Raw genomic sequence first — 16,275 nt, 5'->3', positions numbered from 1 at the left:
AATGATTTAAACAAGTATTGAGTTCTATTGAAAATAGTTTAATGCCAAAGCAGCATGTTTATTTTTCATTTAATGCAATTTTATCTAAATACAGTTTTACATGAAGTCCAGTCAGTTTGTCACATGTTTTTTTTTTTTTGAAGAATAAGTTTCAGCATTTTTACTCAGTTTTCTTTTTTTTTTTTTTAACCACATAGGCTCAAAAACAGACTTGCCAAAAAAGCTGTTACGTTCTACACCTTAAATATACAAATGGAATAATCTATATCCAACCTGGTTCCTTTACGTTAGTGAGAAATAATGAATCCGAGCCAGACGAGGCAAGTGCTTGGTTTATTTATTTCTTTGTATATTGAGTTATCGCATGTGGATTGCAGAGCTAACAGTTTTTTTTTTTTTTTCTTCTTTCATCTGTTATGTGGCTCCTCAGGATCTAAACACTGTCAAACCCCAAGATCACCTCTAAGACAGAGTAACCCCACCACCCCCACCCCCCACCCCCCACCCCTCCATCTCTGATGTGCCAAAACATGACAGTGAAAACAAACACGGGAAAATGGAAAACTAATATATAAAATCAAGACGCAGCTTCTCAGATCTGTTCTGGATTCTCATTTTGGTTACATGTTCAGATCTAATTTTAACTACATGAAAGCAGAAACAGTCTCTGTTCTCATCTATGATCTCTAGCATCCCCTAAAGGGTCCTGGACCCCACAAGATCTTTTTTTTTCCATGAAGTTACTGGAAAATTTTCTTTTTAATGTTTTCATAGCTTTCATCCAATTAGATATTTCATAAATGCGGCAGTCCATTTCCAATTCCCCGTTCCAAAGAGACGGCTATAGAAGTTAATTTGTTTATTTTAGTCTTGTGATTCGTGGATCCACAGCCGATGAGAGTTCTGAATTGTCCCGATGTGAGATTGACCCTGGAGACTTGTGGGAAGATCGTCTCGATTCAGGCAGCTGGAGTCTAACCGATCAGCCTCACCTCCACAGGGAAATGGTCGCTGACGGCGATGGCCTGGGAGAGCCAGAGAGAGACATAAATAATATTTTATGATATTCCCCCTGTGGGACAGTCAATTGGTATATCATGGTTTTTCACAGATGAACACAAAACTATGGGCATTTTCATTTTGATGGTAATTCAAGTTCCTCAATTTCTTTATGATCATCAATTTATTTTTGACATTCTTATTATATATAAAGCAGATCAAATTAAAGAAGAAATTTCCGTACCAGACTCTGGCTGAGACCCAGATCCATCATGTAGTCGTAGACCTGAGCGGTGCCTTGCTTCACCCCCTTCATCATGTCGGTGGTGACCACAATCCTGCAAGCAAAACGATGTTAAAACAACAATTGAAGCCTGTTTGCCAACGTGCTGCCCGAAAACGCCCGTCCCACCTGTCGTAGGGGCAGTTGGTGTGAGAGACCGTGGTGTCTGCGTCGTCGGGGATCAGCCAGTGGAAAGTCTTATCGGTGTAGATGCCGATCTGCTGCCAGTCGGAGCCCGACACATAACTGCAGCCCGCATTGAAGTCGCCCAGCAACACAATGTCCTGCGGGGGAGGGGGAGAAAGTTCAACTTTAATAAATTAACCCTTCTACTTTCTTCTTTTTTTGTGCATTTGAACGTCTGTTGTGGCCTTTGAGGGGAGAATTCACGTTGGTTTTCCAGCGAGCGCGCGCGTCGGCCACCACATCAGACAGAGCGCTCAGCTCCTTCACCGCCGAGTCTGGAGACGTGTGCTGGGGGATCAGAGTGAAGTTCTTCACCGCTGCAAAAACAAGAAGGGGAGAGGAGTGGATGAAGGTGGAGGTACAGAAAGTGAGAGTGTAAGGTGTAACCAGTGAAATCTTCAAAATGTATGAGTGTTGTTATTCGCATGGGGCAGGATGACGTTACAAAGACACACAAAGTAAAAGGTGTAAATAAGAAAAAGTTTATGAATCTTCCACGAGCAAGTTAATGATCCAACATGGTGTCGATGACGAGCCGCGTAAAGGAAGCTACTGTTTTCCGAAAGACAACAACTTTATACTTTTAAGTTTTCCAAAACAGCACTTCGATACTTCACAGTATTCCTTGAAAATAGTTATGTCTGAAGCACGGTGGCGGGAGCATCATAATTTGGGGCTGCATTGCTATCTCGGGGCCGAGGCCACACTCGACCAGAGAGGAAAGTCATTGATTGAGGTATTCTTTAGAAAAGTTCTCTATAATTCTTATGTATGTTCTAATATTGATTATTAGTTTAAAAAAAATAATAATTAAAATCAAAGAAGCAGCAGCACATCAAAACAATTTCCAAAACCTGCCGGTATATTTGGAGGAGAACATGACAACGAAAGGCTCTCTGATGAAGGTGTCGGTCCCGCAGGGCTCACAGCCGTCGTCATACGTGTAGTTTTTAGCCACGGACACTCGCTGCTGCCTGACGGGGAAAAGAAAACACTCAACGTTAGTTGTTTTTTTTCCCCTGAATGACTTTCTTCCTGATCTGACAGCAACTTGAACCAAAACTGGACTTGCTGAAGCACAAAAGCTTCAACATGTTGAAAGAGGAGCTCCGGGTGTTAAACGACTCGCAGACACAATCTAGTGTTTTTCATCGTTCTTCTTTTTATACCGTCTAACTGTTTCTACCTACTTGTCTTTTTTCTCCTGTTCCTTTTTTTCCCTCTCACCATCCTTTTACCTTCACTTTACCCTTTTTATAACCTCTTTACACTTTCTACCTTCTTATCCTTCTTTCTTCTTTTCTTTCTCTACCCTCTCCCTGCCATTAATCTACTTTATTTCTGCCCTCTTTCTACTCTCTCCACCCTTTCCTTCACTTCAGTATTCTCCACCCTATTCTCCACCCTATTCTTTACCCTCACTACTTTCTTCCCTCTTGTTGCCCCCCCCCCACATTTTCTCTAACCCCGTCTCTACCCTCATTACCCTTTTTTATACCATCTTTATTCTTTATTTACCCTTCCTACCTTCTTGTCCTTCTCTTCTTTTGTTTCTCATTGTCTTTCTATACTCTCCCTTCTTTTTTGCCTTCTCTACATTCTTTCCTTTATCTTTCTTCTTTTCCTTCTCTTCCCTTTCACACTCTTTCTATCCTCTCTGTGCTCTACCATCTCCTTCGACACCCTCTATTCTTTCCACCCTCTCTGCCATCTACCCTTTCTCTACCCCATTATCCTCTATCCTCTCTACCCTCTTTCTACCCCTCCGCATGTTCCCTAACCTCCTTCTATCGTGTTTCTACCCTTCCTCTATCCGCAATCCCCTTTACCCTTCAACCTCTCTACCGTCCCATCTTTGACACTCTTTCTACATTTTCTACCCGTTCTTCACCCTCTCTTCATTATTTCCCCCGTCTTTCTTCATTTTCCCTCTATTCCATGATCTACCCTCTCCTCCTCTTTCACCCTGTACTTTGTGTATTCCCTCTCTTCACTCTCTCCTCTCACTACCCCGTTCTCATTTCATCCAGTTGTTGAATTTTGCTAAGAGGCGAGCACTTTGTCTGATCTTCAATTTGCTGAAGTGTAATTTTTATATATTTGTTTTTATAGCCAGAGAGGCACATCCCACAGAGAGGAGACGAGGCTGTTGGAGCTCTAATGATCTGCAGGCAAAGCCGTAAATTCATAACACGGGCATTACTGTGTCATCTTGTTCCAAGTCTCTGCATGGACAGATAAGGCAGCACGACTCCCAGAACAGGGAGGAGGAGCGCTCCGGATCAGCCATGTCTTTAAAGGCAGTACTGGTCAGGTCATTTTTTAAACAAGGTACAAAATGCAACTGGGAGGTTCACGGTGTTTCAGGCAAAACTTGATACGCTGCTTGAATCGTTCTCTCCCTGCACAAACGTCTCCCCTCATCTAACATGCCATCTTGTTGCAACCTTAATAAACTGAGCTGCTCTCACATGGGCTTAAAACTGCTGTCACTAACACATGAAAGGTTATATTTTATAAGGGTGGTTAATGAATTGAAATTAAATGAACCATGCATGCATATACTGTATATGTAACATCATATACAGTACAGGAAAATCATCTTCAGGGATATGAATCATTGGCAAAAATGGTTCACAGATTCACGAACTCTTAGAACAAACATTAATATAGCAACAGGAAAAAGAAGCTGTTTGGCATTATGGCAGTGAAAAGTACCTGTAGAGGAAGAGATATCGCTCCGTGTAGGAGCTGCGACCCAGAGGCTCACTGACGATGTAGCTGAACTGAGAAGATCCTCTGCAACAACAAGCAGATACAAATTCAAACTTTTTTTAAAATTATTATTATTATGATTTCATATTGGAATGACAGATTAGGGGAACCTTTTTATATGTGAAAAGTCCCAATATTGTAGTTTCCACCTGTATGTCATGTGTTGCTCTATTTAATGAGTCTTTGGTCTAACTTGTTGACGTGCTCCATGAGTTTCTTGGTGGCCGAAAGGTCAGTGTCTCGCACCTCCTGGATGAGGATGATGTCGTACCGATGGACAATCTGCAACAACAGAGACGATTCTGTGATGCTGTTTTTGAGGAATAAGATTATTTAAAGAATTCAAGAGTCTGAGTGTGTCGCATATACACTTAGGCTACTGCAGCGTGAGAACGTCACCTCACTGAAAGCCAGTATAAGTAAGTTTTATTTACAAATGTTTCTAATATTTTCCACATTATTTAAGTTGGAAAATCACTAAACGGGTGGAGGAAAAAGATTTTTAAAAAGTTTCAAACTTTGCTGATGATGTTCATCAGAGTGGCGTTGGAGGCTTTCTTGTCCCCGAATGACTTGATGTTGAAGGCTCCGAGCAGCAGAGACGTGGACAGATGAAGGAGAGCCAGAAAGAGGCTCAGACTGCAGAGACGACGCATCCTGGCCCACAGAGAAAAAAATAAATAAAAATAGAACCCCGAATGTGAGCCGATTAAAATTGAAATTGAGGTTTTTGCTGCTTTCGCTATGTCAGTGAGATGATTTTATAACCTTTTCCTAGTTCACTGATGACAGGATTTATGGGAAATAGCCTTGAAATTACTCGTTTAAAGGTTAGTTACATTTCCCAGCTCAAATGTTTCCCTGCTTTGTTCAATATGAAGTGTTAGGATTATTTTGTATAGGATTCAGGCATTTCTCATTGTTTCCTCCAGTCTGCAGCCTTTTGCGTTTGGGATTTGCATGTTTTCCCTCAGCATGTCTGGGTTACGTTACGTTCATTTCTTACTCTAATTTGATCTTAAGTGTTAATCTCCTACCTTTTCGCCCATTGTTCATTGGAATTGTCTAAAGATGAATAAAGCAGGTAGAGATATTGAAAAGACTTCCTCTTGTTTCTATTTACTTTTACTTTCTCATTTTACGACCAACTCGAGAGTCCAAAACCAGTAAACAGAAAGTTTTGCTTGTATCTTGTTTGTCAAATGGTTCACGGCACTTTTGCAGGTTCTTAAACCCTAATCTGCTTAAAGTGACACTGCTGCTTCATCACTGCCTCGACTAAACAAACTCTAAAGAGAGGAAGCATTCAGAATAATGAGTTTTCCTTGCGACCATCTGTCATCTTTAAAAAAATTTAATAAAAAAAAAATAGATAAATAGTATCGTATTTACTGACGTTTAAACTCGGTTTACTGTAATCACTGCAATATTGTGTTAGGATCTGTTGTTTCCTACTAATTTAGTGTAAAATTCCCTTCCATTGCTGCAAGAAAATGACAAATAGAAATGCTGTTGAAGGATCATTTCTCTCAGACTCCTGCAGTAAAAAGTCATTTTCCTCCCTCGGCTTCACTCTGGGAACGAGATATGGACGTAACAGCTGCTCCACTGAACGTGCGATAACTTCAGCCCTGTCATTGGAACTTTTGCGGCTCTGAATCCAGCTTTTCTTGTTACATTTGACCCTTTTTGCTGGCGGTGATTCAACTGGTGAGGTAATTACTGGACGTGGACAAAGTATCAAGAGAGTGACCCTGGTGTGAAACGGACTTCTGGAGGAAATATTTGTAACAATCTATGTTATTGTGACATAAATTGAAACTTTCTGTCTTTCAATGAAAATGAAGTGATAAAATAAGCAGATTAATTTGGAATTGGTTACAGTAATAAAGTAACTGTCAAACATCCCTACAGTGCTCTGCTCAGTTCACTGATTAATGAAGAGAACTTAGGTACATATCTACCTGCTTCTTTCCGTCACCGAGTAGGGAAAAGGCCTTCTTGCTTTCTTGTTAAAATCCTCAAAGGCTCTGCAGGCTTCTCTGTGAGGTTTCTCTTTACCTGCCGGTGCATGTGACTACACCTGGACGGGGAGGGGAGGAGGAGGAGAGGGGCTGTTCACTGAGGAAGTCAGATCGCAGGTTGAAGACATCTTTTGGATTCATTGAAACTGGGTTGAACTGGTACCTGCAGCTCCCTAACACCTTTTTTATTGTTTTAAATTGAGACTTGTGAACACACCATTAGAAGAATGAAGTTTCTCCGAATGTTGGTTGCTCAGAAATCCTTTAATTCTTGCAGTATTTTTCAGATGGAAGTGAGCAGAGTTTATGATTGTGGTTGTTGACTTGCAGGTCACCGCCCATAATAACACCCTGATCTCCTGCTTGATTTCATGCCTTGATTTACATGGAAGCAAGATAAGCATTGACCTTTAATCATTCCTCTTTGGGGTTCAAAACAATAAATGTGCAGTGATCATTTTGAAGAATACACTGTTATCATTTTCACAAGCATCTTTTAATATATTATGTGTCACATTCTGTGTCTTTTCATTAACTTCAGGTTTATTAACTTCAGATTCACACTTTATCGTGTTAAAAATAGTTATTAGATATCGGTATTTGCGGTAGATCATCCACTACAGAAGCTATTTGTAGCCTGAGCAGCATCAGTGAGAAAGTAGCAGATGGCACAAACACTTGATAAAAACAGTGGATTAAAGGTCATGTGTGAGAAAACCTTTTTTCTTTTTTCTTTTTTTTTTTAATGTGTGGGTGTGAAATCCACAACTGATGCCATAACGTCTTAACACATTCAGCGATTAAACAATTTTCTCACTATCAGCTTCATTTTATTGCAATTATAGCATTTATTTCAACACACACTACAGGAATCTTTGACCTAATTAATAGAGCTCATAGCATTAACTCTCTTTTTAATTATATTTTACAATACAATTATTGATACTGTATGCACATTTCCATGTATCACATTTTAAGTGAGAGCCATTGAATATATAGTCTACGACTCTATTTTTAAAATTGTAGGGATCCCCAAACACCTTGCAGGGCCTCACATATCTTGAATTAAGTTCTCATGGTTTGATGTTGATGAAAGCATTTCGAAAGCATATAAAAAAAAGCATATAAATGTCAGTCACAAATATCATTCAGTAACACATTAAAATGGTTAACTTGTACATATTTCTATTGGGTGTCTTTTGAAAGTTAAACTCAAGTTTATTGGGTCTATGTTTATTTCCCACAATATGAGTGTTTTCACTGACAAATGTCGCATCATCCGACAAATTACCAATTATTTGCTCGATCACAAATGCGGTGATCTGTAAATATTACCTATAAAAAATATAGACGTGTGAAACTTGTAGCCGTCGTACAAACATTTCTTGTCCGCGGGATGGCGGTAAAGAATCGCCCCGTTTCTAAAGCCGCCGCAGACCCCGTAGTGACGTCACAGGCGCAGCCGCCACAAACAGGAAGTAAACATCCAGCTGTGACCGTGGCTAACGCAGCTCGCCGAGTGACACTCTCCCGGGGAATGAAACGGCTTTGAGCGGCGGGAGCAGACCGGGAGCTTTAACATGCTGCGTCCGGAGTAGTGTCTGCATCGAGTGACGCTCAGGGTGGAGTGACTTGTGTCCCGCTTTCCTTCGGCTCGAGCGCTGAAACGAGGTACGTTAGCTTAGCAGCCTGAGCTAGCCTTAGCTGCTGTTAGCCTGGAAGCTAATCGACAGACAAATGTTGGGAGTGAGACAAAATCACACGCTTGAGAAGGTTTTTTTTTTCCTGGTTGTTATTGATTCTCCCATAGCCGCGTTGGTATTGGGACGGAGCGGATTGGCGGGGAAACACGTAGACAGACTCGTGTTGTTGTTATGAGTGTTAGCCGGGTCCATGTTGAACACTTTGGATATTATTTCAGGAGCTTTGACAGAGTTCTCTTATCGTGACTCTGATTTTTGTGATGATTGACTCGTCTAAAGCGGTGCAAGCCGACATCTTTGGTTTGGCTTATTTCCATGCAAGTCAAATCAGGTCTGTCGCAATGGGTGTAACTCATTTACTAATCCGTGAGGTTCATGTTAACGTTGTTTTAAAAACTAGATTCATTTGCTCTCGTTGTTGAAATATTCACACATCGTTTCATTTAGATCTTCTCTACTATTTACACAATGCCCCATTCTGTTATATTTTTTTTTATCACTTGTACTCTAGCCAATAGAATGGAATATAAAGCCTTTCTTTGTCTTTGTACAGCTAAAATTGGAGAGCCACTCCTCTCACAGTGCAAGTGAAAAGAAATAGTGCAGCTGGGTCACAGTAGATGTTTGAGTTTTTTGTGATGTGCAGAATGAGTGTGAATCAATTGATGCGTGAGTTTAACCTATTTCTGAGTCTGATGTCTTTCCTTGGATAAACCTGTAGCGCCTACCAGAGGGCAACAGGTCGAACAGTTGGAAATCAGGGTGTGAACTGTCCCTGGTGATGTTTTGTGCTTTGCTGGGGCGTCAGGAAGTGTAAATGTCCTTCAGAGACGAGACAGGGCATCCAACGTTCTTCATGGCTGCTGTGGTGATGTGTAATAATGCCTTTAGTTGTGCCATTTCTGCTGGATTTATTGTTATTTTACCAGCAGCTGGCCTCCAGAGATTTGCTTTGTAATATTTCCTATTTATTGTTATTGTACCCAACAACTTTTCCTCTGTTTACAGACTCTTTGACCCTGTCTGTGCTTTTCTGTTGGTCCCCGCAGGTGTGAATGAGTGACGTGGTGCCTCCCACAGCTCTCAGTGAAGTCCAGCTCCGCTTCCTTTGCCACGATGACATAGATAACGTCAAGCTGCTCTGTGGTGACTGGTTCCCAATCGAGTAAGAAATCATATCTTCTTCACAAATCTTTTATTGGGGGATTCGTGCAAGGTACAGACTGTCATAAAGTTTCACTGCACTGAAATTGCACTTGAGAAGTAGCTTTCCGACCTTTATTCTGGGCTTCTGCATCGCACACTTTAAATCTCTCAGATTAGAATATGCATATATTTGTGGGTTCTGACTTTAACTATCACAATCGACTTTTATTATTCAGGTCTTGTCAACATCAACAGGGATTTTCACAAGTTGTACCTATGCACTGTACTACTCAGAGCAATACTTTCTAGTTGAATTGATTCTTTTTCTCTATCTGCTATGAATAATTAATATTTATTTCCATCAGCTTCTGTAAAACTGATATAATTTATTATGCAATGGAAAAATGACAGTAATTTGAGATGTATCGTCACACATGAGCGATCAAGATACGAACACACTTGCAGTATACTTAGAGCTCATCTGGTTTGACTATCGTATCTCTGGGATTTGCTTCTTTTATGACCCGCAGTGCAAACTGGCTAAACTGTCTGATTTTTTTGCGTCCAGGTACCCAGACTCATGGTATCAGGACATCACCTCCAACAAGAAGTTCTTCTCCCTCGCCGCCACCTTCAGAGGCGGCATCGTGGGAATGATTGTGGCCGAAATCAAAGGCCGGACCAAAGTACACAAAGAGGTGTGACGTTTGTCTCTCATAAACATAAATGTTCCACTCGACCTTTTACAGATTGTTTGTAAGTCACCAACAAATACATGTTGGAATAACTTCGTAGCTTAAACTTCAAATAGGATTTAGGTTTTTGGATTTCACTGTTTGCCTTTGTCTCATTTGCAGTTATGAGCTGCTTCACTGCTTCACTGCTCGAGTGTAACCATACAATGAAATGTACATGAATGGCAAGAAAATATGGATCTGCATATTTCATAGCTGAATTTCTTTTAAATCTACACTTATGTTTGTGCACAATCATTTGAATTATGTACGGCTGCGACAATAAACCTTGAAAAACTGAAAAGAAATTGAAGTAATCGAGCTGTCCTCAAACTTTGAAACAGATATTTAGATATTGGACGACGCTTAATGTCCACAATTTGTGATCTGTGCAGTTTTTTAACTTGGATACTGGAACTGGGTTTAATTTGCTGGGCTGGTATCTGAAATCTGTCCCCCTGAGAGCAGCTCACTCAGTCCGTCTGTGGCAGGATTTGCATTGTACCATCTGCCCTCTGTGGGATACTTTGACTATGCAAAGATGAAAGTTACGTAATGGACTGGGAGTTAAAAGAAACGGTCGGCGTGGCTCCAAAATTACAAATCTTGTTTAAACAATCGATTCCACTTTGAACGGTTAGAAATAAACTGTTTTGTTTAATCTTTGAACTCTCTGTGTGTTTAGGATGGAGACATCCTGGCCTCCAGTTTTCCTGTGGATACACAGGTAGCCTACATCCTCAGCCTGGGAGTGGTGAAAGAGTTCAGGAAACACGGCATCGGTACGGTACTAATACACACACACACACACACACACACACACACACACACACACACACACACACACACACACACACACACACACACACACACACACACACACACACACACACACATTCAAATAGCAAAAGTTGACCACAATGTAAACAAATGGAGTCGAAAAATCGGATCTGATTTCCAGACAAATGTTCAGTGGATGGAATTGATTTAAGACCCAGTTCTCTCATCATTTGTTGTTTTAACAACGCAGGAAATAAATGTTGTGACTTTCATGCAATTTTTAAATTTGTGGTAATAACGTACTAAAACTGTTTAAAAAAAGAAACTAAATAGTATAATCGGACATTGCACAGCAACTACATAATAAGAAACGTATTTTCAAGTATTTTAGGAGTACAACCTCTAAAGTATGTAAAGAATTGTTTAAATGAGCAATTATATTCTAATACTACAAATAAGGCACACGCTGATATGTGCCATGGTGAAGTTATATAAAGTTTTTTTGGCGTTAACAATTAGTTGTTGTTGTTTTTTTATCAGGCTTTACAGAATGAAATAAGAGGAGCCTTTCTTTCTCTCCCTCCCTCCAGGCTCTCTACTGCTGGACAGTTTGAAGGAGCACATCTCCACCACGGCTCAGGACCACTGTAAAGCGATCTACCTGCACGTCCTCACCACCAACAACACTGCCATCCACTTCTACGAGAACAGGGACTTCAGGCAGCACCACTACCTGCCCTACTACTACTCCATACGCGGCGTCCTCAAGGACGGATTCACCTACGTGCTCTACATCAACGGGGGGCATCCACCATGGACAATATTATATCCTTTCACTCAAGCGCAGGGACAGACACTCTTTACTCCTCACAGATTTCACCTTTTGTTTAAAGTCAGAAGAGACACAAATTTCGCATCAATTGTAGTAGTTAAAAGTTACTGCCGCATTTCCATAAAAAAAAAAAAAAAAGTGGGTACATTTTTAAAATGTAAATCAAAACAGGGCACAATGAGTCAAAAGTCTCATTAACCTAGATTTTTTTTATCACAATCGACCAGAGACGGCCTATCGGGTGATAAAAGATTTAAGAGGATTAGAATATTTGAAATTTGATGCAAACTATGATGCATTTAACCCTAAATGACAAAGGCAACAAAAATGTCCACATAATGAGGTTAAAAATCTTTAATATATTATGGTAGATTTCATATTTTAGTAAAGAGGAGAGAATCACGTCTGTGTGATTGAGTCCACAGGCATTAATTCGAAGGTTCACAAGGTGAATGTTGAACAGGCGATTGGCAACTTTAAGAAAACGCCACCCAGAAAGCCTCAAATCAGGAAACCTGCTCCACGAACCACTACACCACTTTGTGGAACTTTATATATTTACTTCTCTATTACGTTACGTGTTAGAGTAACCTGTTTAGATTTTATTTCACTTTTTTTTTTCTTGGCTGTCTTCAGTAGTTTCTGTCTGGTTTTCTTTGACGCTGTCCCACCGACTACATCCAGCACATCGGCTCCACCCTGGCCAGCCTGAGCCCCTGCTCCATCCCTCAGAGGCTGTACCGCCAGGCGCAGTCCTTCCTCCGCTCGCTGCTCCCCTGGTCCAACATCGCCTCCAAGACCGGCATCCAGTACAGCAGAACAATGTGACGCAGCCCGGTGGGTGGAAACCCGCGACGGCGGTGCTCGAGCCGAGCTTCCGTCCTCCTCCGGCGGCGTCACTCTCACTGCTCTGTGTCTCTTTCAGGAGCGCTGTGATTCTCCTCAGTCTTCCCCAGTACACACCGAGATGTACACGCACACTCGCATCCTCGTATCGGCTTTCTCCCACACGGCGTGCGCAGACGGAGGACTCGGGGCTCGGCCGGCGTCCCGCCGCTCGCGCTCAGTGTAGCTCCCACATTCGTCCACACGGGACTCGGGCTCGCAGGGTTGCTGCATGACGGCATCGTTGAAAGTGCAAAGTTGTGTTGACGATGACAGGCGGTGTGATCGGGTGAAACCACGGGAAGGGGTGTTTTCTTTTTTCTTTTCTTTTTTATCAGACTAGGTAAACACACAGAACATCACACTGTCATAGTTAGTCTGCACTTATTTACACAGTCAAGCTGAAGCTGCGCATTCAGGCAGCAGTGTGGACACACATACTCACGCACACACACACACACACACGAACGCAGGGGGTAGATTGGTGTGAAAGAGGTGACACACACACACGCACACACACACGCACACACACACACACACACACACACGAAATGCTGAGCCCTGTGTTTGCTTCCTTCATCCTGTCCACCACTGTCAGAGACTATGTACACTGTTTGTATATTATATATACTAAGCTAATATATACAATTTTCTCAATATGTATGTCTATTCTATGCCGTTTGGTAGTCGGAAGAAAAACCTCACCCCCCCCCCCCCCCCCCCATTTTTTTTTTTGTATCAACTGAATCCTGAGTGAATTCTAGTTTGTAAAGAACCATTTCCCTTAAAATGACCTGCGACTGTAACGAAGAAAGGTTTAAAATAAAGCAACTATACACCTTAGATATATTAACATTATATTGAAAAGGAGGCATTTTATTCTTCTGGCCGTTGATTAAAGGCACACAATTAGCATTTTTAACATCGATCAGTCCTTCCAGTATAAATTCATTTAAAAAAAAAAAAAATCTTTACATGTAACACCGTGACAGAGTCAAATGTTTTTTCCTGTGCAGCATCAACACATTAATCCAAAATGGTGAAATACTATCGTCCGCCTACATAAATTACCCCCAAAACACCCGTAATGCATTTAAGTGATTCCAATGCTTTTTTTTTTTTTTATAAATCACTTTTCTTCAAACTTTGAAATCACAAATGCAACAATTGGATGCAAACACATAATTTAAACTGGGAATAATGATGACAAATCAGATTTCTTTAAGTGGTCAATTTCTATAATCTGTCCCTGCAAAATTTGCTCTCTGGATCCATGTTTTTATTTATTTTTTTATTTGTGGTTTTATTGTCATTTTTTTTCCAATTACAAAAGTTCAGTAAAAACAAATTTTGAGTAGATTGGTCACAATGTGGAGGGTGTTTTGATGAAAACGTGTCCCTCTTTTCCACATTTTTATGGATTTTATTGATGAGAAGGCACATTTTTATCAAAACATCCCTGTTTATTTAATTTTTCCCCCTGCACCAACGTGCTTGTATACTTGGATTCAAACCAGTTACCAAATCATTTTTGAAGGTTTTGTTTAGCCTGAATAATCACAAAAAAAGGAGGCAAACTCATGGAGGGACTAACTACTGTTTTAATATTTGACTCCAGAGTTTTAAAAGCTTTGGGGTTTTTTTCTCTCTGGCTGAAACGTTTCTTCTGTTTTCTGCTACTTTCCGTGTCCAGATCCTAAAACGAGTCGTCTTTTCGGTCCTTCAGTTGGGGGAAACACTCAAAAATGATCCGAAACACAAACATCTTCCATCTCGTTTGTCTCTGAGCGTTGCTAAATACACACTGTCGAGTCCCAAATGTCGGCGAGATCGAATGATAAATGATGGTAATTTAAACAGTCACTTTTATTGTATTTAGTTGCACTTGGTGAAGATTTACAAGCCTGATCCAGTTTGTCAGCCAGTAAAGAAATATTAGATTTTATATATGGGGGGAGAAAATAAAAATGAAGGGTGTGAAAAATGTACTTTTGTTGTTTAAAAGTGAACATTTCTGACGTTGTCAGCACTGGACGGTGACTCTTGAGAAACATCCAACCCTTGTATATGCAATAAATTAACTTCATTTGAGTGATTGTAAAAGCTGAGTCAGCGTGACTTCCCACCGTCTCCCCTCTTCACGTTGTTTAAACATTGAGATGCTCGGATGATACTGTCGTAAACCTGAGCCTCGGTTTCATTCCCACAGTTTGACTCTTCAGTCTTCATGTTGGTTGCACAGAATAAATCAAAGCCAGATCTTTTAGGGACTGTAGCACACGCTTATGTAATAATGAAAATAGCGCCATATCATGAATGCAATATATCCAACAATCTAATAACTTTCCAACAAGGTAATAAAACAAAAAACAATTTATAGAGAAAATCGCTACCTCTTTATCCTCGGTGAACGAATGTGACGACTACGCTGTCCACAAAGCCTGATAAACTAACTCCACAAAAACTGCAGTAAAATATTTTATCTTAAAGAAATGCTCACTTATTTATGTATTGTTACACTTTTGCCTGCAATTATTACGCTTTCAAAGGGTTTGTAGTGATGCTTTTATAATGGAACGACCAGCAAATTTGAATGAAATAATTGTCGTATTGTTATACCAGTATTGGCTTTATTACATCTAAACTTGTCGATTTTATTGTCCATTAATGCATTGTCAGTTGCTGCAGGGGCAATTTCACCAATCTGTGTTCTGCAAGTGCATCTAACAGCAGATAATCTGCACTAAAAGTCCAGCAAATGGTTCAGATTAAATCACAAATCAGAGGTCTATTCAGAGATGTAACTTCAGTCCTGGATGTAGTTACACATCAACAGATTGAATAACTGGTTATCAGAAAACAACTTTTTTTGTTTCAAATATGATTTATATAGTGAGAATATTTGATAGATCGCAAGATAAAGTGTTTGATGTAAAAATAGACAAATTTTAATATAAAAACAAAATCAAGGTGTCAGACAGATAAAAGTATTATAAAACAAAAGAAATAGGGGGATAATGAAGATTTCTTGTGTGCGCTGCAGCACTGTGGAGACCCAAAATATATCACGCTGTTTTCCAATTCTCCATGTGTATGAAATATTACCAAATTAAAGAGAGCAGAGCATCTTTCAGTGTGCATAACAAGCAACATGTTCACAGGCTGAGAGCTGCTGGTCTCCGGGGAAAGTACTCAGGATCTGAAATAACAGTTTTAGTTGAATAATTCACACTAACAAGGATATTTAGACTCAGGTGAAGGGTTTTTCAAGTGTATTTCTCCTCTTCAAGGTGAGTAGTAAACATGACAACTACCATGCTCAGTCTACAGTATGAAAATAAAGTATAAACAGACAAAATTAACACAGAAAAATGAATGCAACTAAAACAAAAGTACCGTAGAAAAAGGTGAAAAAGCTGATTAAAACGACGTGATGACAAAGATAAACAAAACAACCTTCAAAAAACAGAAATGACTCAAAAAGAACCCACAAATTTTGCATGAAGAGACACAAAACAACCATATAAATATGTCTCTTTAGTTTTGTTTAGTGAATGTCGTTATCTACCCGTCAACTCAACAACAATAACATCACCGGAGACTCGAAACAAACCTGCTATAAACAGAAAATGTGTATTAAAATGGAAAAATATGAAAACAAAAGACAGTAGACAACATGAAAAACACAGAAAATAACAAGCACTGAAATAGAGCAAGAACTGTAACCATACACAAAAACACATCTTGGTGAGGAGAAAACAATACAAACAAAATGTCTATGTAAAGACACAAAAACTTAACCACAAAGTGTGTGTGTGTGGGGGGGGGGGGGGGGGGGGGGACTTAAAACCTCAACAGGGACAAACACAATGAGGCTAAAATGTTTTTCAGAAAACTGACAAAAATACACAAAAATAAAAACACAAAA

General features: G+C 40.1%; 2 protein-coding genes across 2 annotated transcripts; one reads left to right on the top strand and one right to left on the bottom strand.

Annotated features, from left to right (window-relative positions):
* Nucleotides 1-314: 314 nt before the first annotated feature.
* On the bottom strand, nt 315-6,332 carry dnase1 (deoxyribonuclease I). The gene is made up of 9 exons (XM_080487122.1): nt 6,208-6,332; nt 4,762-4,900; nt 4,437-4,525; nt 4,187-4,267; nt 2,327-2,442; nt 1,673-1,785; nt 1,412-1,566; nt 1,244-1,337; nt 315-1,025 (listed from the first exon to the last, which is right to left on the bottom strand). The coding sequence occupies exons 2-9, from the start codon at nt 4,897-4,899 to the stop codon at nt 975-977; spliced, it is 837 nt and encodes a 278-aa protein (XP_080343248.1). The 5' UTR covers nt 4,900; nt 6,208-6,332; the 3' UTR covers nt 315-974.
* Nucleotides 6,333-7,734: 1,402 nt separating this feature from the next.
* On the top strand, nt 7,735-13,301 carry naa60 (N-alpha-acetyltransferase 60, NatF catalytic subunit). The gene is made up of 7 exons (XM_080486906.1): nt 7,735-7,938; nt 9,020-9,135; nt 9,685-9,814; nt 10,536-10,632; nt 11,221-11,455; nt 12,134-12,299; nt 12,388-13,301. Exons 2-6 carry the CDS (start codon nt 9,026-9,028, stop codon nt 12,288-12,290), a joined length of 729 nt encoding a protein of 242 aa, XP_080343032.1. The 5' UTR covers nt 7,735-7,938; nt 9,020-9,025; the 3' UTR covers nt 12,291-12,299; nt 12,388-13,301.
* Nucleotides 13,302-16,275: the final 2,974 nt, after the last annotated feature.

Source organism: Lipophrys pholis, assembly GCF_963383615.2.
Source record: "Lipophrys pholis genome assembly, chromosome: 19".
NCBI classification, from domain to species: Eukaryota; Metazoa; Chordata; class Actinopteri; order Blenniiformes; family Blenniidae; genus Lipophrys; species Lipophrys pholis.
Note: the sequence above shows the minus strand (reverse complement) of the source record. Positions and strands in the feature narration are given on the sequence as shown.

What these genes read in the sequence shown, in the direction of transcription:
- dnase1 (XM_080487122.1), bottom strand. Translation starts at nt 4,899, where the DNA reads ATGCGTCGTCTCTGCAGTCTGAGCCTCTTTCTGGCTCTCCTTCATCTG. An exon ending in TGATGAACATCATCAGCAAA is followed by an intron (nt 4,526 to 4,761) that starts GTTTGAAACTTT and finishes CTGTTGTTGCAG; the next exon opens with ATTGTCCATCGGTACGACAT. An exon ending in GTTCTCCTCCAAATATACCG is followed by an intron (nt 1,786 to 2,326) that starts GCAGGTTTTGGA and finishes TTGTTTTTGCAG; the next exon opens with CGGTGAAGAACTTCACTCTG.
- naa60 (XM_080486906.1), top strand. Translation starts at nt 9,026, where the DNA reads ATGAGTGACGTGGTGCCTCCCACAGCTCTCAGTGAAGTCCAGCTCCGC. An exon ending in GGTGACTGGTTCCCAATCGA is followed by an intron (nt 9,136 to 9,684) that starts GTAAGAAATCAT and finishes TTTTGCGTCCAG; the next exon opens with GTACCCAGACTCATGGTATC. An exon ending in GGACCAAAGTACACAAAGAG is followed by an intron (nt 9,815 to 10,535) that starts GTGTGACGTTTG and finishes CTGTGTGTTTAG; the next exon opens with GATGGAGACATCCTGGCCTC.